The sequence below is a fragment of the Anneissia japonica genome, unplaced genomic scaffold (assembly GCF_011630105.1).
Source record: "Anneissia japonica isolate Jap-2015-1 unplaced genomic scaffold, ASM1163010v1 scaffold287726_len2788222_cov184, whole genome shotgun sequence".
Taxonomy (NCBI): Eukaryota; Metazoa; Echinodermata; class Crinoidea; order Comatulida; family Comatulidae; genus Anneissia; species Anneissia japonica.
The window spans coordinates 237,198-255,661 of NW_022705125.1; the positions used below are offsets into that span (position 1 = coordinate 237,198).

At 36.6% G+C, this 18,464-nt stretch overlaps 1 protein-coding gene across 2 annotated transcripts in view; it reads left to right on the forward strand.

Annotated features, from left to right (window-relative positions):
* Window positions 1-10,377, forward strand: part of LOC117105342 — a 25,840-nt gene extending 15,463 nt beyond the window's left edge. The window contains exons 1-2 of one of the 2 annotated variants that reach the window (XM_033246465.1): window positions 3,454-3,958; window positions 7,094-10,377. In XM_033246465.1, the coding sequence (XP_033102356.1) occupies window positions 7,690-10,068 (2,379 nt within the window). In that variant the 5' untranslated portion in view covers window positions 3,454-3,958; window positions 7,094-7,689 and the 3' untranslated portion in view covers window positions 10,069-10,377. Of the gene's footprint in view, window positions 1-3,453; window positions 3,959-7,093 lie in introns of those variants that run through there. The other variant, XM_033246464.1, reaches the window with a different exon arrangement.
* The last annotated feature ends 8,087 nt before the right edge of the window (window positions 10,378-18,464 follow it).

The following is an 18,464-nucleotide window of genomic DNA, read 5'->3' on the forward strand; positions in this document are numbered from 1 at the left end:
TTTTGCTAAGCGACGCTAAAACGTGGTTACGCTTTGAAACGATAGGTGGCGCTGCGCAAAGCAAATGCGGAAGTAAGATCGAAAAATCGCGATATAACGGACAAATCGTCTATCGGCTGTCCTACTGAATAAGCAAAGACTGCGACGTATCTATAGAGGAACGCCCTACAAAAAAAAGCTTGCACCCACCCCAGGCTCCCTCCTACTGAAAATTTACAGAGCACAAACACATTCAAGTCCACTAATCACCTTTTTGGCAGATATCTCCCCACACATATATATCCTCTTTCCCCCTACTCTAACCTTCGCGCACCCCATCAGCCCCTCATGTCAATGGGCCTATACCTAGATATGCCACTGGCACCACGTAGACCTACCATTCCTTTTTTGAAAAAATAAAATAAACACAGCATAAGCATAGGCCTAGATGAAACCCATTATCTATAGTATTTCCCATTCAGGTCACGACATATCTGGTTAAATAAATTAACATAGTTATATATATTCCTCGATTCTACAACAATGCTCATGCGTGTATGTCTCATCTCGATGGAAGGTCCTACGGTACTGTTTTAGTGTTTGTGGGCTACAGTTGGTGCATCTACGCTAAGCGCATAGAAGTCTCTACAACATGCGGTATGTAATTACCTGTCATTAACGTTAATAGATATATCTTAGTTTTAAATAAAGACATCATAATTTTAAATAGAGATATCTCTATTTAAAACTACGATATCTCTATTTGCGATTAAATGACAATTCGGCTCGCCATTTAATAGATGTATTTGCTTTTTAATGCTGTGCGTGCCGAACCACTAGAATATTGGGTGGATAATGATGGTTATGAAAATACAGAGCAGTGAACCTGACGACCGGAAGTTTTACCCGTACACAAAGGAATGATTTATTGCTTTATTAAGCTTGGATACAAATCAAGGGTCTCTCTGTGAAGAAGGTTTATTCAAAGCACACAATTTAAAGCCACAAACATCGCCATGTAATAAATTCAAGTAGTCGGTGGTTACTGCACATTCATTTTAACAAACATGCCTCTCATCCGGGCTTTTCGAAAAATAGGGAGACGAGGATGAGGCCCCTTTTCCAGAATCAAGAGATTACAATGCACACACACACACACACACACACACACATAGAATCTATTGTTTCAATCAAAAACTTTATTGGTATGTAGAAGTTTTAAAGAATTAACAAAAAGTAAGTTGCCGCTGCCCAAATGAAATATTAAAGAAGGATTGAGAAACTCGTTTTAATAGACTATTTGACCTTATATGATACACCAAAAAGTTAGGATAATGGCCTATGCAGGCGGAGATAGGCCTGTCTCCATGACTTATGGATCGATGACGTCATATTAGTCATTTTTTTTTATAATGAGACATGATTGACATTAATAACTTGGATCAGACTATGATTCATATCTCATAAAACGAGGAAGATGAATCGTCTGTACAATGCGTGATGTAACGAACCATAACTTTTATCAAACTCAGATGTGATCCACTTGACAAAGAGAGAAATCCTAGCCGATATAAATTAGCCAAGCGTAAAACGAGCAAAATACGAAGTCAATCACTGCACTACAACTGCACAACAATTGTTGCCAATGATAGAGGCCTATAGTTAAAATGAATAACATTACGTGCAATAATTAAATCAGGTTTGGTGTCTTCATAGATTTGAAACTAGACATTACCAGTAGGCCTATTTATTAATGAGAATTAATACGAAATTATTCATCTTCTTTAAAAACACTTTCAAAGCCCTCTTAAAGTTTACTTCTCTTTAAACAATATTTTTTCTTAAATTCTCTGCTATTATTTATATTGTTAAGCGTTTTGATGCTGTAGCATGATAATGTGCTATATCATGGTTTAAATTATTTTTATTCTTTATGATGATAAGCACCTCATAATTAATTATTGTTTATTTTAGGTAATCGGGTTTACATAGTCAAAATAGTGTCCCGGCATGGTCCAAGGTGATATATTTCTATGCCTAAAACCAGAACATGCCCATTGAAAATATTGCTGCGTGAAACCTTTGTTTTATGATAAAATGAGGAAATAATTACATAATTGTCCCGTCATTGCAGTGAAAGTGTCCCTGATCTGATGTTCCCAGGTAGCTACGAGACAGTGAATCCACTGTTTCAAGGAGTTTGTCTATATATAGGAAGTAATAAATAATTAGACAATGACTATCATACTAAATTATAACCATGGTCTAAATATAGGCCAATTCAGTGGAACATCTCTCCTACGTTTTTTAGGGATAGAAGAATAGAACAAGAGGTTCAGTTTTACAAAAAAATAGCCTAATAATACTGAATACCACGCTATATATACTTTTTTTTTTTTTTTTTTTTTATCAAGCAACAAATTGTTTGATCATTGGTATACCCTTTGTTCAGTTATCTTTCCTAAAGTGGGTTACGAACAACAATTTTAAATGAAAGGGACGGTTATGATGAATGGCAGAGGATTATGTAGGCGGGAGGTAATTGTCTGTTGTATACCATCTTCCTCTATGGTTGTACACACTACAATGGTCACAAAATCCCGCCTGTCTGAAGCGCATATCACTTTAGTATTAGTAGTATTATATTATAATATAGTCCATTAATTTGATATCCTCAATACTAGAGACTCAGGATCAGTGAGTGATCCATTAATATCATGATTTTTATTCAAGCGATTCATGAGAAACGTGTGAATGATCTCAACTAGTAACAACTAAACCGTCAGTGAAACTTAGGCCACATCGAAGGCGACTCGCTTTGGACCATTAAAGCAGGTAATCAAAGCATCCCCATCTCACTTTGAGGAGTAAGCCTATACGGTATGTATCCAGATCCATAAAGCCTGTTTTCCATAAAATCCCTACTGTCACTACTGCAGTGTTTTGCAATGGTTGCATTGCGTAGCGGTCAGCGACTGCACAATCGGGAAGGGTCTTCCATTCAACCGCCAATCAGCGTCAGCTGTCGGTGATCTGGCAGCGATTTTCTGAAACTAGGATACGGTAGGTCTACTAGAAGACCCCCACCCCCAGCCTTTCTCCTTGCACCCTGGACCCCACTGGTATACAACACCCCAGGCCCCAAGTAACTCAACAAAATATACCTCCCCGCTAGTCTACTTTCCTCTAAATTTGTCGCTGCCCGTTGTGTGGAATAACCAAATACCACACTCTATCATTTTCTCACAGTATTCAGTGTGGTCTGGTCCCGGTCTGGTCGTATGTCATCGACTATCTACGCTATATTACTCCTAATATCATCACCACTTTCATAAATTCATGGTCAGACCATGGAGGTAGTCAGTCGGCCTATTTCCTAATCATAATAATTTGTTTCCAAAGCCTACCTCTAATTTACAAGGTCCCGCCACTGGCATTAGGCTATTGGATTTTAAGTGGAAAAGGAAACTTTCCTCTAGTTTGTTTATAATAACCAAGGTAAATATAATTCTGGTTTGACGAGGTAAAACGCGACATCGGACCAATTTACTGAAGTAGCTAGCCCGAGGGGATTTATTCGCGAATCCCATCGACCACAGGAATTGCGATCAGTACAAAACGCCCCTTTATGCCATCAAGTTGTGCCTGACTGATGTGTGTCATTCGAGCTAATTGATTACAGTGTGGTTGACAACATCGCGCGGGTACAGTACAGTATTTTAGTTCAGACTCGATACAAGGTAGGATTGTGTTGGCGCTAGCATCAAAAGTTACCGTCAGATTCTGGTCTTCTATGAGATATTAAATATCGAATCGCGGTTATAATAGATCAGTTAGTTCATTCTTGTATTAAAGTTGGGATTAATCTACATCGCCGCACTCACATGTAACTGTGGTATAACTTCGGATCAGTCAATGGACTCGGACAATAACAAATGGCTGTACAGTACTATCGTCGACAGTTGTAATAGACCTAGACGTATGTATATTTATTCATTCATTTATATGCACACAATATTTTAGGCCTCCGCCTATGGGTTTATCAATTAATTCATGCACATTATTCAATTTATGTTTTCGTGAATGTTTTGCAAAAATGACCTCTTGAACCTTCATAGATACGAAAGGTTTAGGCACTACCAGTGCCGCCTAAACAATCGAAAAGTCACGAGTTCCTCTATGGGCCAATGGTTCAAAATAGACTAAATGTATAGCCTATACACGTGTTTCAACATCGAGGTGCTGAAGTAAAGTACTGTATATCTAAAATGAAATTTTATTAGCTAGGACTTTTGTAAACCTCTCAACGACACCTATAATTGGCTAGTAAAGAATGAGCTGCTCTGCCAATGCCCCGACCCGATCCATCCGAAGGGATTATTGCGTAATGTACAGTATTTACAAACAGGCCAGGTTTGCGAAAGATTCTGTCATTGGTTTTCAATTCAGGTACAGGTAGGTCTATTTAGGTCTTGTGCTGAGAATAACTCCCTGGAATAATTAATGTTATGTACCGCTAATTATTCTGCTACACCATCACTGGTGCGTTGCAACGTTCCATAGTATTGTATCAATCAAACATGTATTGGGTCTGGTGACTTTCGTTCATGTCAATTTGGGCATAACGCCAGAGCTAAATACAAAAAAAAAAAAAACGATTTTAAAAATCCCATGACTCATTCAAGGTTGACGTTGGATAACGGCACCCAACTTCATTCATAATTTTTAAACACCAAAGGAAGTTTTTTCTGTATTATGCGCCCTAAAGTGTAACGTTACAGGGTACTTTTTTTTCTGAGACCAAAAACAACCCCACATCCCAAGCCTCATTATGAAACTTAGGCTACGCAACTGTTCACTTTATTAGGATCCCATGGTTGTCTTCAATTAATTCCCTATTGCCATCGGTTTTTTTTTTTTTTGGTGTTTTGTAAAAACTATTAATTGAAAGGAAAACAATGAAACGATATATTTATGTGTGTGGGTGTGTTTAGGGTATACTCATATTGTCTTTTTAATGAACGGCGCCTCCTTTCTGTAAAGTTAAGGAGCTATTAAAATTAATAAGACCTAAACTCTCTCAGAGTGACACCCGATTTTGCTTTTTAAAATATATACAGGTACCCGTGTTTTTTATTTATTTATTTTTTAATAACAAGTTAACCGAAGCATTTTGGTGTAATAAGTACATATTAAGCGAAAAAGAAATATTATTCCTCGTTCGTCTCGCGTTCGTTCCTTTTGTGTCTCCTCCTTGTTGCACCCTTACGAGGCAACACACCCAGTGTTAGTATCTTTGTATTAGTCCTGGCCTATTGTGTATTGTAGTCAAAATTACTGCAAAGGAAAAATCGAAAAAGTGGCCACGTTACGGACGAAAACGTACGGTACTGTAGGCCTACATTGAAAAATGTTTGAGACAACTGTTATATAATAATTAGTTGTTTGCGGATTGACCTAGAATTATGCTTACATAGGTTTATTATTACAATAAACTCTACTCTAAGACGATTATTTTCCTAACGAACGCAATATTACGGCCAGGGTTATACAGTGCTAAAAATGTGTTTCCTGTCAGAACGCGTGCGAGGCGTACATCTATAAATCTCTAGATGAGAAGGTGTAAAATAAGACACAGAAATTATTTTCATAAGAATGCTGCCTGAAGATATATGTGCCCACAAAATACACGATAAACACTAGACTTATTGTTGAAATTCTGCCTTTCTTATAGACTTTAATTCAAAGGTATTGAAATTGTTCAATCCCAATCACCGAAACTAGAAATGCGTTCAGTGAACTATTTAAGTGCGGTGTTTGTATAGCATGGTGATTTATTTTGAGTGCACCCATGTTGTCTTATTAGTGGTCATTTGGGAGCTGGGTCGTAGTGGTTTTTAATAGGTTACACTGAAATGTTTTGGTAGGTCATGATCTCGTCTTACGCGATTCCCAAAAGGGCTGTCCTCTGAAATTTGATAAAGAAAGGATTCACCCAAGATTTACCCAGCATTTGAATACTGTAGATTGTATTAAAGCCATTGGTTTAAATATGGAATTACTATTTTAAAGCTCATGACAGACAGTGCATATTTAACGTGTTGCTAGTGTAGTTAACATATAGTTCCTGATCACTGTTTTAAGATTTATGGCAGGTGAATTCGTTGCGTTTATTGTTCGTTCAGCGCAGCCAATCTCACAGGGTCGGGGCTAATATATTATTATTCAAGCAGTACGGGTCTATTCGTTGCGTTTATTGTTCGTTCAGCGCAGCCAATCTCACAGGAGTCGGGGCTAATATACCCTTATTCAAGCAACACGGGTTTATTTCTGTTCCCGTCTGAATGTTGACACATCAAACAAAAGCATCGACAAATTATTTTTCTTCGTTCATTCACCGGGTTCAGTGAACTTGGTACGGAATAAGTAGATAGGCCTATGCCCTAAATTTTGTTGATTATGTTCAAGTTGATATAACTTCTGACCAATGGCGCTTTATGTAGGCCTATGCACTTCCGGTGATTCGTGGTGATATATACCATTATTCGATGTTCGTGCCATTTTCAGTAGACGCCCACTTACTACAAATAGGCTACAAAATTCAGAATTCTACATATATAATAGTAACACAATCCAAATATCATCGGGACATTAGTTTTAAAATGCACTTGAGATGGAAAAACTTGACTCTTTAGGCCATTGCTCATGAAATGCAATATTTAAATTGACTACTTTTTATTTATTTGAGTATATGTTATTAAAATGATATTTGTTCTCGCAAAATGAGTTAAAACTCGTCGTGATCTGGTTTTAATCTGATATAACAGCTTCTTTGATTACAGCCGATTACAACACTACTTCATTTTAATGACATCTTTGATTTGGCATTAATTCGAAAATCTAAGAAAAGGCTACTCACTGAAAGGTCACTCACCGATAATGTTGCGTCGTGACCATAAAGAGCTTGAGATAGTGGATAAATGGAAAGTGCAGACGGTGTCGTCTGTAAGTTCACAACCAACAATCTTGATATCCATCCCATGGACGTCAAGTAAGCTCAACTGAAATTATGTATACTTAAATGATGTAACATTATCTTCTTATTTATTTCTAGGCAATCCGTCAAGACAGGAACAGACTATATTTTCAGAACATTGGACAATAATGCGGTTATTCTCCGTTAGCAGCGGATAATTATTATTTTACATGTATTATGGCCTATATGAAGAAATGTGCAAATGGAAACTGCAACGAATAGGCCTATATGAATTTCTTGTTATAGTTTATGCAAATTGAATCCAGTTGGAAGTTACAAGGAATATAATTGGAAATTCTCCCTGCAGTCTTATACCGTTATTATTCTGTACCACGTGATCCCAATATATCCGGCCTACACCCAGTACACTGCGTTTTTATTTTGTCAGTCTATGTGTGGACGCAACATCAATGAAACGATTTAGTCGGGTTCAAGGGCGGCTTATCTAATAAACGTAAACGGCAAAGCCTCATGCCGACGCGATTTTATGCTATATTATATTCAAGTGCCAAATTTAAGAAATGGATTTTCGTTGCATTGCGCGAAGTAACCGGTAAACAAGGCTCTTGATTCCGTGCGGGAGTTTTACTTGACGAAGAGGCAAAGGTTACGTAGACCTATAAATACCACTGCAACATTGTTCAATTTCAGTTTTTAACACTTCGCAATCAAAGATGAATGCACGTAGAAGAGGCAACTCTATTCATTGTATTTTGATACTATTTACACTTCTACAAACTTTGCCAATTGCAAATTGTTTTCGAAATATCAGAACAAGTGAAAAACGAACCAAACGATGTGAACTAGCTAACGCAACACCTTTCGAAGAGGTTTATTGCACAAGAGACAATAACATCGATCTTATTTGCACAGATATAGAAAACGCAGAAGAGGAATTGAGAGCTCCTGAAAAGAGAATACAATCTATCGAAGAGTTCAGCCTCATAAAATATCACTTCGATGAACCACAGGACATAGAGTATGTATGCAATAATACGAATGACTACACAATCAGGGGCGGAGTAGCTACAAGAAATCTTGCTGCTGTAGAGAAGGAACTAAAAGAGCCAAATATCGAATCACCACATTGTGTTATTAATGTTTTTCTACCAGATGATAGGAATGAAACTATGCCTGGGGATCTAGTGGATTTCGTCTGCATGACATTCGGAGGTAATCCACTGCCAACGGTCAAAATGTATAAAGGTGAGTCTGAGCTCCCTGCCATCGACCAGTCTTTTGACGACACAAGGCAATTCTACTATAGAACGAATGTCTATGAAGTAGACAACGGTTTGGACTTCTCTTGTGTAATGAGCACACCTGCCTTGGAAACCGAACGCACTTGTGTTGCGCATGCTCTTCACATTTTGCCTACAGCGGAAGTAGCACCTAAAAGATACAATGGATTTCTTGGAGATACAGTAACATTTACGTGCAGCGGAGAAGGTGTACCTTCAATTGAAAGCTACACCTGGACAACGTCACCTCCGAATGCAATGAAGAAAATGGGCAAACGATTACAAATATCTGAAGATACAAAGTCTGTGACAGTAAGAAATCTGAAAAGACAAGATCATAAGGTTCGTTTCTACTGTACAGTGGCAACAGTTAATGGACTGACAGCTGAATCACGTGGTAAGATATGGTTAGATCTCCCGACTACAACGTTGCCGCCGACCACGACTATACGATCAACAACGAATTTACCACCGACAACGATCAGCAAAACGACAAATATTATGCAGTCTACATCGCATTTAGTTGACACTGCGGATATTGGTCCTCGTATTGCAATAACACAGACTCCTAAAGGTAAAACGGGATGGATCCCAAAGATGCGCACTAGGTTACCGCCACCACTACTACCACAAATAACGACCGAGCCACCGGTGAACGCTACCGAAGTTGGAAGCACGATCCCAAAGGACGATCCAAGCATCACACAACGTATCATTGTCATAATTGTGCTTTGTCTATTGTTCTTGTTTATTCTTATTTGCATCATCATCTGGATAGCTTATCGTAAGTTCCAGTATACCAAACCTAGGAGCAAATTGACCCTTGATGAAATCGTCATCATCAGACCGAGAGCACACCAAGATGTCCACACAGATCGCGACGATTACGCCGTGCCAGACGTTCCAGTCAATACTGAGCAATCGGATATGTATAGTCCGCTCCGTCCATGCAGTGAAGTTGGTTTGTTTGTAAGTGAGCATTATGTGGACAACAATAACATTACCGTAGAAGCCGACTCGCCAATATACGCTACTCCTATGACGAAACGGAAAGATCCGGAGGGCAGCGAGACACCCAATGAAGATGATAACATAGAGACGCAACCTGACTCCGTGACCATCCAAAACGGTGGTGTTACCTACGCGACTTGTATGAAACAAATGTTTAAAAACAAATTGACAATCAAAGAAGGGTCGTCGTTTGAAGAACTCTTTAAGAATTTCGACAAGAATAGCAAACAACGTTTGTTTTCTTCGCAGTCTCTCAGTAGCTTGCTTGTTTCTGAAGACGCAGATGGATACTTAGAGCCATCTATCGTTGGCAGTGCCTCTAATATACCACCCTCAAAAGGAAACGGAAAGTCGAAGATTGAGAGATCAAAATCATTCGCAGCACCTGGAACTGAACCATTATACGCGTCTCTTGACAATCTTCTTGATAGCGGACCATCAAAAGAAGTAGGCCTTCAATTTGCAGTTGCTAGTAGCAATCATAGTCCTACGAGAACGGCAACCAAGGTAGTAGAAGCCATCTCAAAAGAAGACATTCAACCTACAAAACCAGATGGACAAGAAGCAAATGTCCCGAACAGTAAACCGAGCCCTTTACAGAGGCCTTCAAGTCTACCTAAGAAACCACCAAAAATTGCGAAGAAGCCAGTAAATCGGAACAATTCCTCTAGTGGGTCTTCCAGGATACAGCGAACACGACCGACAGCACCCCTGGAACCATCCTACTTGTCGTTGACGCCGATGTTTAGCCCGGAAAAACCGTCATACGTCCCGCGCAAACCAGCATCATTTATATCTTAATGCATGATGGACACTATATGTAACCATGAATGGTCAAGATATGAATGATGTTCACTGACATCGACAACTCTAAGCTCGAATGCCATATTACGTATTGTTTACATATACATGGACATTTATATGCATGTGCACTATAGATGTGATGTCTTTGTCACCATCTATAAACAATGGACAATCAAAGACACAAATATTAATCTGGATTGATATTATATTTCAGTAGATTTTGTATTTCAGTTTAAATAATATTTATGATATAAATAATCATTTTTTTTAAAATTTCTGAGCAAGACATTTTGAAACTATTATTATTAGGCCTATTATTATTATTATTATTATTTGTGTTTCTATTTAAGTTATTGTTATTGTTTTGTTATAGTCATTTAATTGTAGAAAATGTTATTGATAAAGGAATTGTTATTATTTTTATTGTTTTATTATCAGAATTAATATTATATTAGTCCTATTATGATTAATGTATTGTTATAATACTACAATTTTTAATGTTATTACTATTATTATTATTATTATTATTATTATTATTATTATTATTATTATTGGTAATAATATATTTATCAGTATTTATACATATGACTGTTAGTATTATTATTATTCTTTTTTCAATTGCAATGACACCTGTAAATCGAGTACAGTATATCTTCCATTGCTGATTGCCTACGGTATTTTGAATATTAATCAATTGAATTGATCTATCGTTTTGTTCGTCAGCGTCTATTCCATGACCCTAGTAGGGCTACGCCAATGTATAAAAGCGAAATAGACTTTTCCATTTCTAAAACACAACAATTTGATATAGGCCTAAAGGGTTCTTCAAATCAGTGATGCCTCCAGAGGTTTGGGGTTCATGGGGAGAGATTTGTATGTTTCATATGGCCCAAAATTTTGTTCCGACGATCACGTCGAGGCGTCGGATGACAGAGGGTTGACGCTTACCCGACGGTGGGGGGAGGGGGGTCAGGCCGCCACTACCTCAGACAAACACAAGTATCCATAATTTATACTTTATTTAACATTACCATTCTAAGACCCACTCGATTAAAAACAAAAACGACATGAACTCCATGTGACCACTGCAAATGTTAAATGTTATTTATATCCTCACTCCGCCCCATTGCTCAGAAAAGGACAATTATCTCCAACTTGTGTACATACAGAGTCTTTCAGTCATTGGATTGCTAAGCTGTTTTCTAAGCCTTCCTCTGTTGGGAATAAACTTATCCGGTTCTGGCTCTCCCAAACGCGTGTTCGTCTTGTTCCATTTGTCGCCGGGGACTTGTTCAACGAGGCGGATGGATGAAGACCTTTAGTAGAACTTCCTGAATTCAGAGGAATGCATACTCAATATCACGCTGTGGAAATTGCTTGTCGTCCAAACCCAGACCACGTAATTTTAAATTGATGGACAAAGCACTTAATTCGTTTTTTTTTTTTTTTTTTTTTTTTTTTTTTGGCAAAATTTATATTTCGCACATTTGCGAATTATTTCTCGACAAAATGATTGATGTTATTATATCTAGAGATTCGCGCTTTCAGGTTGGATGTCATTAATCACTTCAAAATAAGTTATTTTTTTAGGAGGCCTATAATTATAAAAACAGAGAATAAAGAAAAAAACGTAAAACAAAAGACAGCCATTAGAAAACATTCTTTGCTGGTCTATATCGTCATACTGTACTTTCATACGACACACCTGCCTTTACAGATGGCTGCAAATCAATGCTATCATTAATAGCTTGTGATACTATAATACAGAGACGCTAATAACCATAATAATCATAATTAATAATTAAGGCGACGCTCTCCGTCGGGCGCAGTGAAGACAACAAATGACGACAACAAAGATAATGATAATTTAGTGTTATGCTTCGTTGATGATGGTGATTATTGAAAGACTAGGCTTATGTACAATAAAGGCGACGATGGTTTAATAAAAAAAAACACACAAAAGTCACTCTCCTATTTTTCTGCGTTTATAAATGATCTCCAATGTCCTTAGAAAAAAAACAAAAACTTCCTACATCTTAAAAGAAAAAAACAACAAAAATATAAAACACCAACAAAACGCATTACTTAATATTACACTCGCGGAAACACTCATATTTTAATAAAAAATATAATACACGTAAAAACTGTTATTACTAATACTGTATGGACGTAATCGACTTTTGGAACGATACCGTTATCTCAATTTCATGTGACGTTAACGGAAGGACGTGATACACAAACATCACAGTAATGGGACAATCCATATTATGAAAAGCTGCGGGGAAAATTTACAAACAGACGATGGAGACCAGTATTGAGGATTCACAATTATCATAAAGCACGGCGCGGGATCCATTCTGTTTAGTCTACTGGCGATATTGGCTTATTCCATTTTGATGTGCATTACTTTAGTAGTGATACAGTAGATAAGGTGATGCCCTATAACACTATGACCTCAGCTCATGGCAATAAAAAGGAAGACTCAAATAAATTTTAAAAATAATACCGCAAAACGTCGAATTATTACGAACTTTGGATGGGCTTCTTTTCGAGATGGGCATCTTTTCAAGATGTGCTTCTTTTCGAGGCTACTTTTGCCAAGTAAAGAGGAGGGTTTCTTTTCAAAATGAATAGGCCTACTGTAAATTTTCTGAATTTATCCTATAAAACTATAAATAAGGCCACTGTAACATCAATCTGTATCATGGTATTCATTTAACTGGTATTGTATCACCTAAACTACTGTGTAAACCAAGCATGTTTTTAATTTATTTTGTTTTTGCAATTCATGTACAGTATATGTACTGCACTATCTCAAAAGGAAGCCTATGCTATCTTGAAAAGAAGGCTTAAATTTATTTCGAGATGGGCTTCTTTTCAAGGCTAATTTTGCAAACTAAAGAGGGGGATTCAATTCGAGATGGGCTTCATCTCGAGATTTCCTATTGGGCTTCAATTCGAGGTTTTACGGTTTAATATTAATCGAAATCATAAAAAATCTAAATGACAGATGGGGTAGATTATTGTTTGGCAGACAAAATTAAGACTTCTTCTCATATAGGCTAATGTTATACAACAATGGGGTTACTGTCAAGTTACTGCACAGTATATATATTTTGATGTCGTAATTTTAATTGAGATGCAGATCCCAAAGAACATGAAGATGCCCCTTTAACATGATGTGAAGTCTTAAAGTGATCCTCAAAAAAATCCCCCATACCCCCATATGACGTCAGATACAGATTATAATCGGGGTCCCTCGGGTATGGTGTCTGGTCTCTGTCATCTCAGGATTAGCATCATTCAGGCCTCCTGGATATGCTAGTGATGAAACTACCACATGGGGGCGACAAATCCTAACCTACAGTTTATTTATAAGGTTTCTTCAATGGATCGTTCACCCTTCCCATATTATTCTAATTCTAACTACTATTGATCCTATCGTAAGCTGGACCCTACCCTCTGTCCCGAATTTTAGATGTTGATGTTTGAAAAAACTCCTCGTTTTGAAAAGGGCAGGGATTGGTTCTACATGAGGGAGACCCATATCTGAATTCTATAAGCCACCTTAAAGGGGAATGTCTTTCTATGCTAGTGAACCACGCTTTTTTTCCGGTCCGGTACATACCAGCACATAACATCTTGGCAAAGAATAACATTTCTATCGCCTGATCATGATGTTTCTTTTCAAAATCGTAGGTTGATTTTGTTCACACCGATTGGTTGAGTCTTCTTCGATTTGTAATGTGGATAGGATAAAATATACTGTATTATACAGTTTGATATAAGGCAATGGTACATTTTTATATAATATAGGCCTAATTATTAAACTATTGTTCAACTATTTCTCTGTATTCGCAGTGAGTCATCGTCCAAACCCATTCAATATCCACCCGCTTGTATCAACTAATCAAAGATATTATAATTATACATAGGACGCGTGAACTCCGCGGTGTAACTAATGGATAAATCGCAGACCACAAAGAAAATATCGTAGATAATTGGTAATTTCAATTTATGAAATGCAGATTGTGGATGAATTGCATATTTACCATATAGCTCTGGGCCTACCTTTTACAATTAAGCCAGTTGATGCACTGATAATACGCAAGCACCAAAATATTATGTGTAGGTAGGCCTATGAATTGTAGGCCTGAGAGCATATTATTTTACAAAATAACTGGCATCTTCAAGTGGTGGGAAAAGAATTTCCACAGAAGGATATTTTCCCCTTGTCCCCCGGTGATTACGCCACTGCAGAGAATGTCTGGCGGCTTAGATTAAAGGAGCTTTTGATGTGGAGAAGGGGTTGCAGGGTGTTGTGAGTCTGGTCATTATATCTTCCTTATTTTTCTCTTCTCTTTTTCTTTCCTTTTCCCCTTCTTTCTCTTTCCCTCCCTCTCCCCTCTTTCTTTTCTCTTAAGTTACCCAGCCCGGTACGACGGCTTGGTCAGCCCGGTAAAAACCGTCATGGGGGGGGGGGGAAACAGTCTGCCCCACCTGTTACGCCACTGACTCGCATCAAGACTACACACATTTTTTGTTCCAGAAATTGTCAGGGGTTGCTTTTCATTTTATTTTCACGAGGCAAACACTAACCAATACAAACATCTTTGAAAATTTACAATTATTTTACTATGTAGGCATACTCACTTGGGAGAGGGGAATCACAGAATAGAGTACGAGTTGTTTGTGTTTTTTTCTGTTTTGTGATGAAAATGGATGCCGAGCACCTAGGTTTTTCATTCCAGTGCTATGACACCCAATGTCCGCAGAAGTAAGAGTAGAAATCAGCAATTAATAAAAGACACAGACACTTTATGTTTGCATGTACTGTATACCCGTTTAATTCAAATAAAAATTACATTTCGTAGTCCACACGACCATGGTGAGTCAAGGTGTGGTTCTGTCGTCTACGTGGGGTTTACATGAGAATTTATCAGACGCTAGTGTCCTTTGGAGGTTTTCATTAACGTCGTCATAGAGACCATTGGCAAAAACCAAAATCCAGAAAACATTATAACCGTAACTACATAAACGGATTTTGAAAAACGCATTGCTAGTATTCGATCATTGGAAGCCAGTCTGCTACGCAAGCGGCATAAATGTTAGTAATATTTAAGTAATGGAAGGAAGTCCGTATTACTAAGGGAGACAACAATACAAAGTTATATCAGAATAAATGAAGACAAATGTGAACATCAGTATTATCCGAGACACCTGAAAAAAATTGATTACAGAACTCTCAACATACCATTAAAATGATCAAGCCATCCACTTACACTTACCGTTTAGCAATTAAAATTTTGAATTTACTCGTGCAGTTCACTTTTTAGAGCAACTCAGATACACATTTTTTAAAATAAGAACCAGTAAAATTCTGCCTAGGCTCAATGTTCTTACACACTTTTCAAACATAGAAAATTATTATTACACAGCAGTATATTACCATATTGTATATATGAGGGTATTACATAGTTGCACCTACTGCAAATAAGGTAAGGTTTGTTGGTTTTCTATATATTAAAAAAAAAAAAAAAAAAAAAAAAAAAAAAAAAAAAAACCTCATTTGACATTTTCATTGTTTTTATTTTGTTCTTATTTTTTTAAGCGATTTCACCCTTGGTGTTCTTATAAAATGACAATGTTTTCTTATAAAAATAGTGTAAAGGACCAATGTTTATAGAGGCCTACAGGGTAAATTACAAACAAATGTAAAAATAACATAAAAATTATAGTTTTGGTTGAAAGGAACCACAAAAGCTACCAAAATAATTTCAGTGACAGAACAAAAAAAAAAAGAATTAAGAAAGTTCATTAAATTTACTGCCAGAAATTTAAGGTTTAATATACTCAAACAGAATATAGAAATATTTAAATGTCGGTTAATGGTTGTTGATTTTTTGTTTGGTTCTAATTTTCAGTGGAAAGTGTGTAACGTATTAAAATATACAACAGAAACTTTACATTTTTAAAATTTTATATTTATGGAAACGAAAATCCTTAAATACTTTCAAAACATTTGACATCATATATCATACAGAATGAGAATTTCACCTTCAAAGTATGATATATTACGTCTTTAACATAAAAGTCGGCAAAAATGCTATTTAATTTGATTGAATATATATTGGACCCGATAAGAGCAATTTAACGAAATGTGCTGGTATGAATTATCTGTTATTACCACTCTGTTGCCAAATGGAAGAAACATTCCTAAGTAAATACATAAATATTTAGAACGATAAACATGAAAAAATGTGAAATTGTATTTCTTATTTTTTTTTTTATGTCAGAAGTGAAGCCCTAACTAAATAATAAATGTAAATGTCAAAACTTGTATTAATTTTAATTTAGTTTGTCAAATTCAATTTTGCAAAAGACAGAATCAATTGCTAAACGAAAAAATTTGTAACAACCCTTTAATAATTGATACAATAATTTGCTTGATGAAATTGTAGCTACCTTTCAATTAAAATGCCAAAAGATCTCCAAAACACTTTTTTGCCAAAAGTTAACTTATTTTAACAGATATATGCTGTAGGTTACTACTTTAGGTATAAAAATAACTACAATACGATATAATAATTATACTAAAGGTCATCGTTCAACATGGTCAAGCACTTGTTTCCCTTTCAACAAGATTCTATTGCCAGGACTCTATAAAAAAAACACTTTTACAAAGAAATCAACCCAAGTATAAATTTCCTTTTGACAAAACCATGATCAAATATTGACCAATACAGATGGAGAAGTCATTACGGGCAATGTGATCCTATCACTACAAAATCCCTCTATGGTCGTGTGCTGGACTCAAAAGAAAGTTGAGTCATAGCGGGAAGAGTAAATTCCTGTCTTTCAATTATTGTCTTTCATGTATTGTTCATGGTGTTGACATGATGCCATGTCTTCTGGGAAAAGAATTAAGTCGACTTCAGGAGCAACTTTACGTCGGAAGGGAATTTCTGATTACCTTTAACAGTTATAGATTACATTGTTCAAATACTCATCAAAAATTTGGCGTGGTGTTACAGGAAAGAGTTTTAATGTTTCCACCAACAAGTACCTAAAAAACAATAAATAATATACTATAGGTAAAGTAAATCCTTAGCTTATCCCCAGTTTCTGTAGTATGAAGTGGATGAGAGTATGGTGCTCCCCTGCATGGGACGCTAGTCCAACGCAGGTTACTCCCACCAGTCTGCTGGTACTCAATAATACAGCTGGGCAGACACAAGCAAAATGCACATCGAAGGATGGAAACCATAACCTCAAGTTTTTGGAAACCAAACCATTTCCACTGCAACAAATAATTAATATAGGCCTACTAATAAAAAAAAACTAGCTAACTAGCCTATAATATATATGCTTACACAGCATTCATGCATGTCAAGCAATGGAGAAATACTGCTGACAGTGATTCGCGGTGGCCAAGTGATTAGGACAGTTGCCTAGCATACTGATGACCCAGGTTCAGTCCTGGCAAAGGGGTGGGCTCTGTTTACTCAGCTGTCATAAAAACTTCTTGAAATATACAGAAGTTAAAACAGGTGGAATGGCAAAGAACATACCACTCTACCTCAAAATTTAGAGGCTTAATATGATGGGCTCCATACAGCTCCATAAATATGGGGCTAAAGTACCTTTATTACTGCTGATAATCCAATTAAAATGCATGGTTAACTTCTTTTCCGATTAATAAAATGAGATGAACAAACCTGTAAAATTGCCTATTCATGTATTGGTAATATTCTCACTAATAATTTCAGTAATATTTACTAAAATAACTATATATTTAATTATAAACATGTTAAGAAAACAATATATTATGACATGTTATAATACATGGAATGACCCTCTTGGATCCAACCACCCATTTTGTCATAAACACATGATGGGATGTGAAAGTGACAGAAAAGCACTCCTCAGGGAGCGTTATATAATGGTCAAGGTAAGTATTGACTAATGGACCATACATAACACTTTTGGCAAATGACAGTCATAACTTCAGGTAATGGACAAACCAGCATACAGATGTAATGTATATTAGGTGAAGGACAGCCAATGAGGGCAGCATACACAAAAGGAAGTGGAGACTGAGTAGAAAAATGAACAATGCTGCAAAAACAATGCTGCAAAAAAACAACCTTTTCATACAATTTTCTAAGCACTGGTTGTGTAATAAGACCAACTGTCAAATTGTTTGGTTGCAAATATTATGTTATAATACCTTTATATTAAAAAAACCCAAAATATAAACACAATACTGAAAAATGGCTATCCCAAAATATTTCAATACCAAATAAACAAACAAATAAATAAAACATAAATATCTTCTATAATACTCAGGGGCGGATCCAGTGATGTCCAAAAGGGGGAGCCGAAAGGGGGGG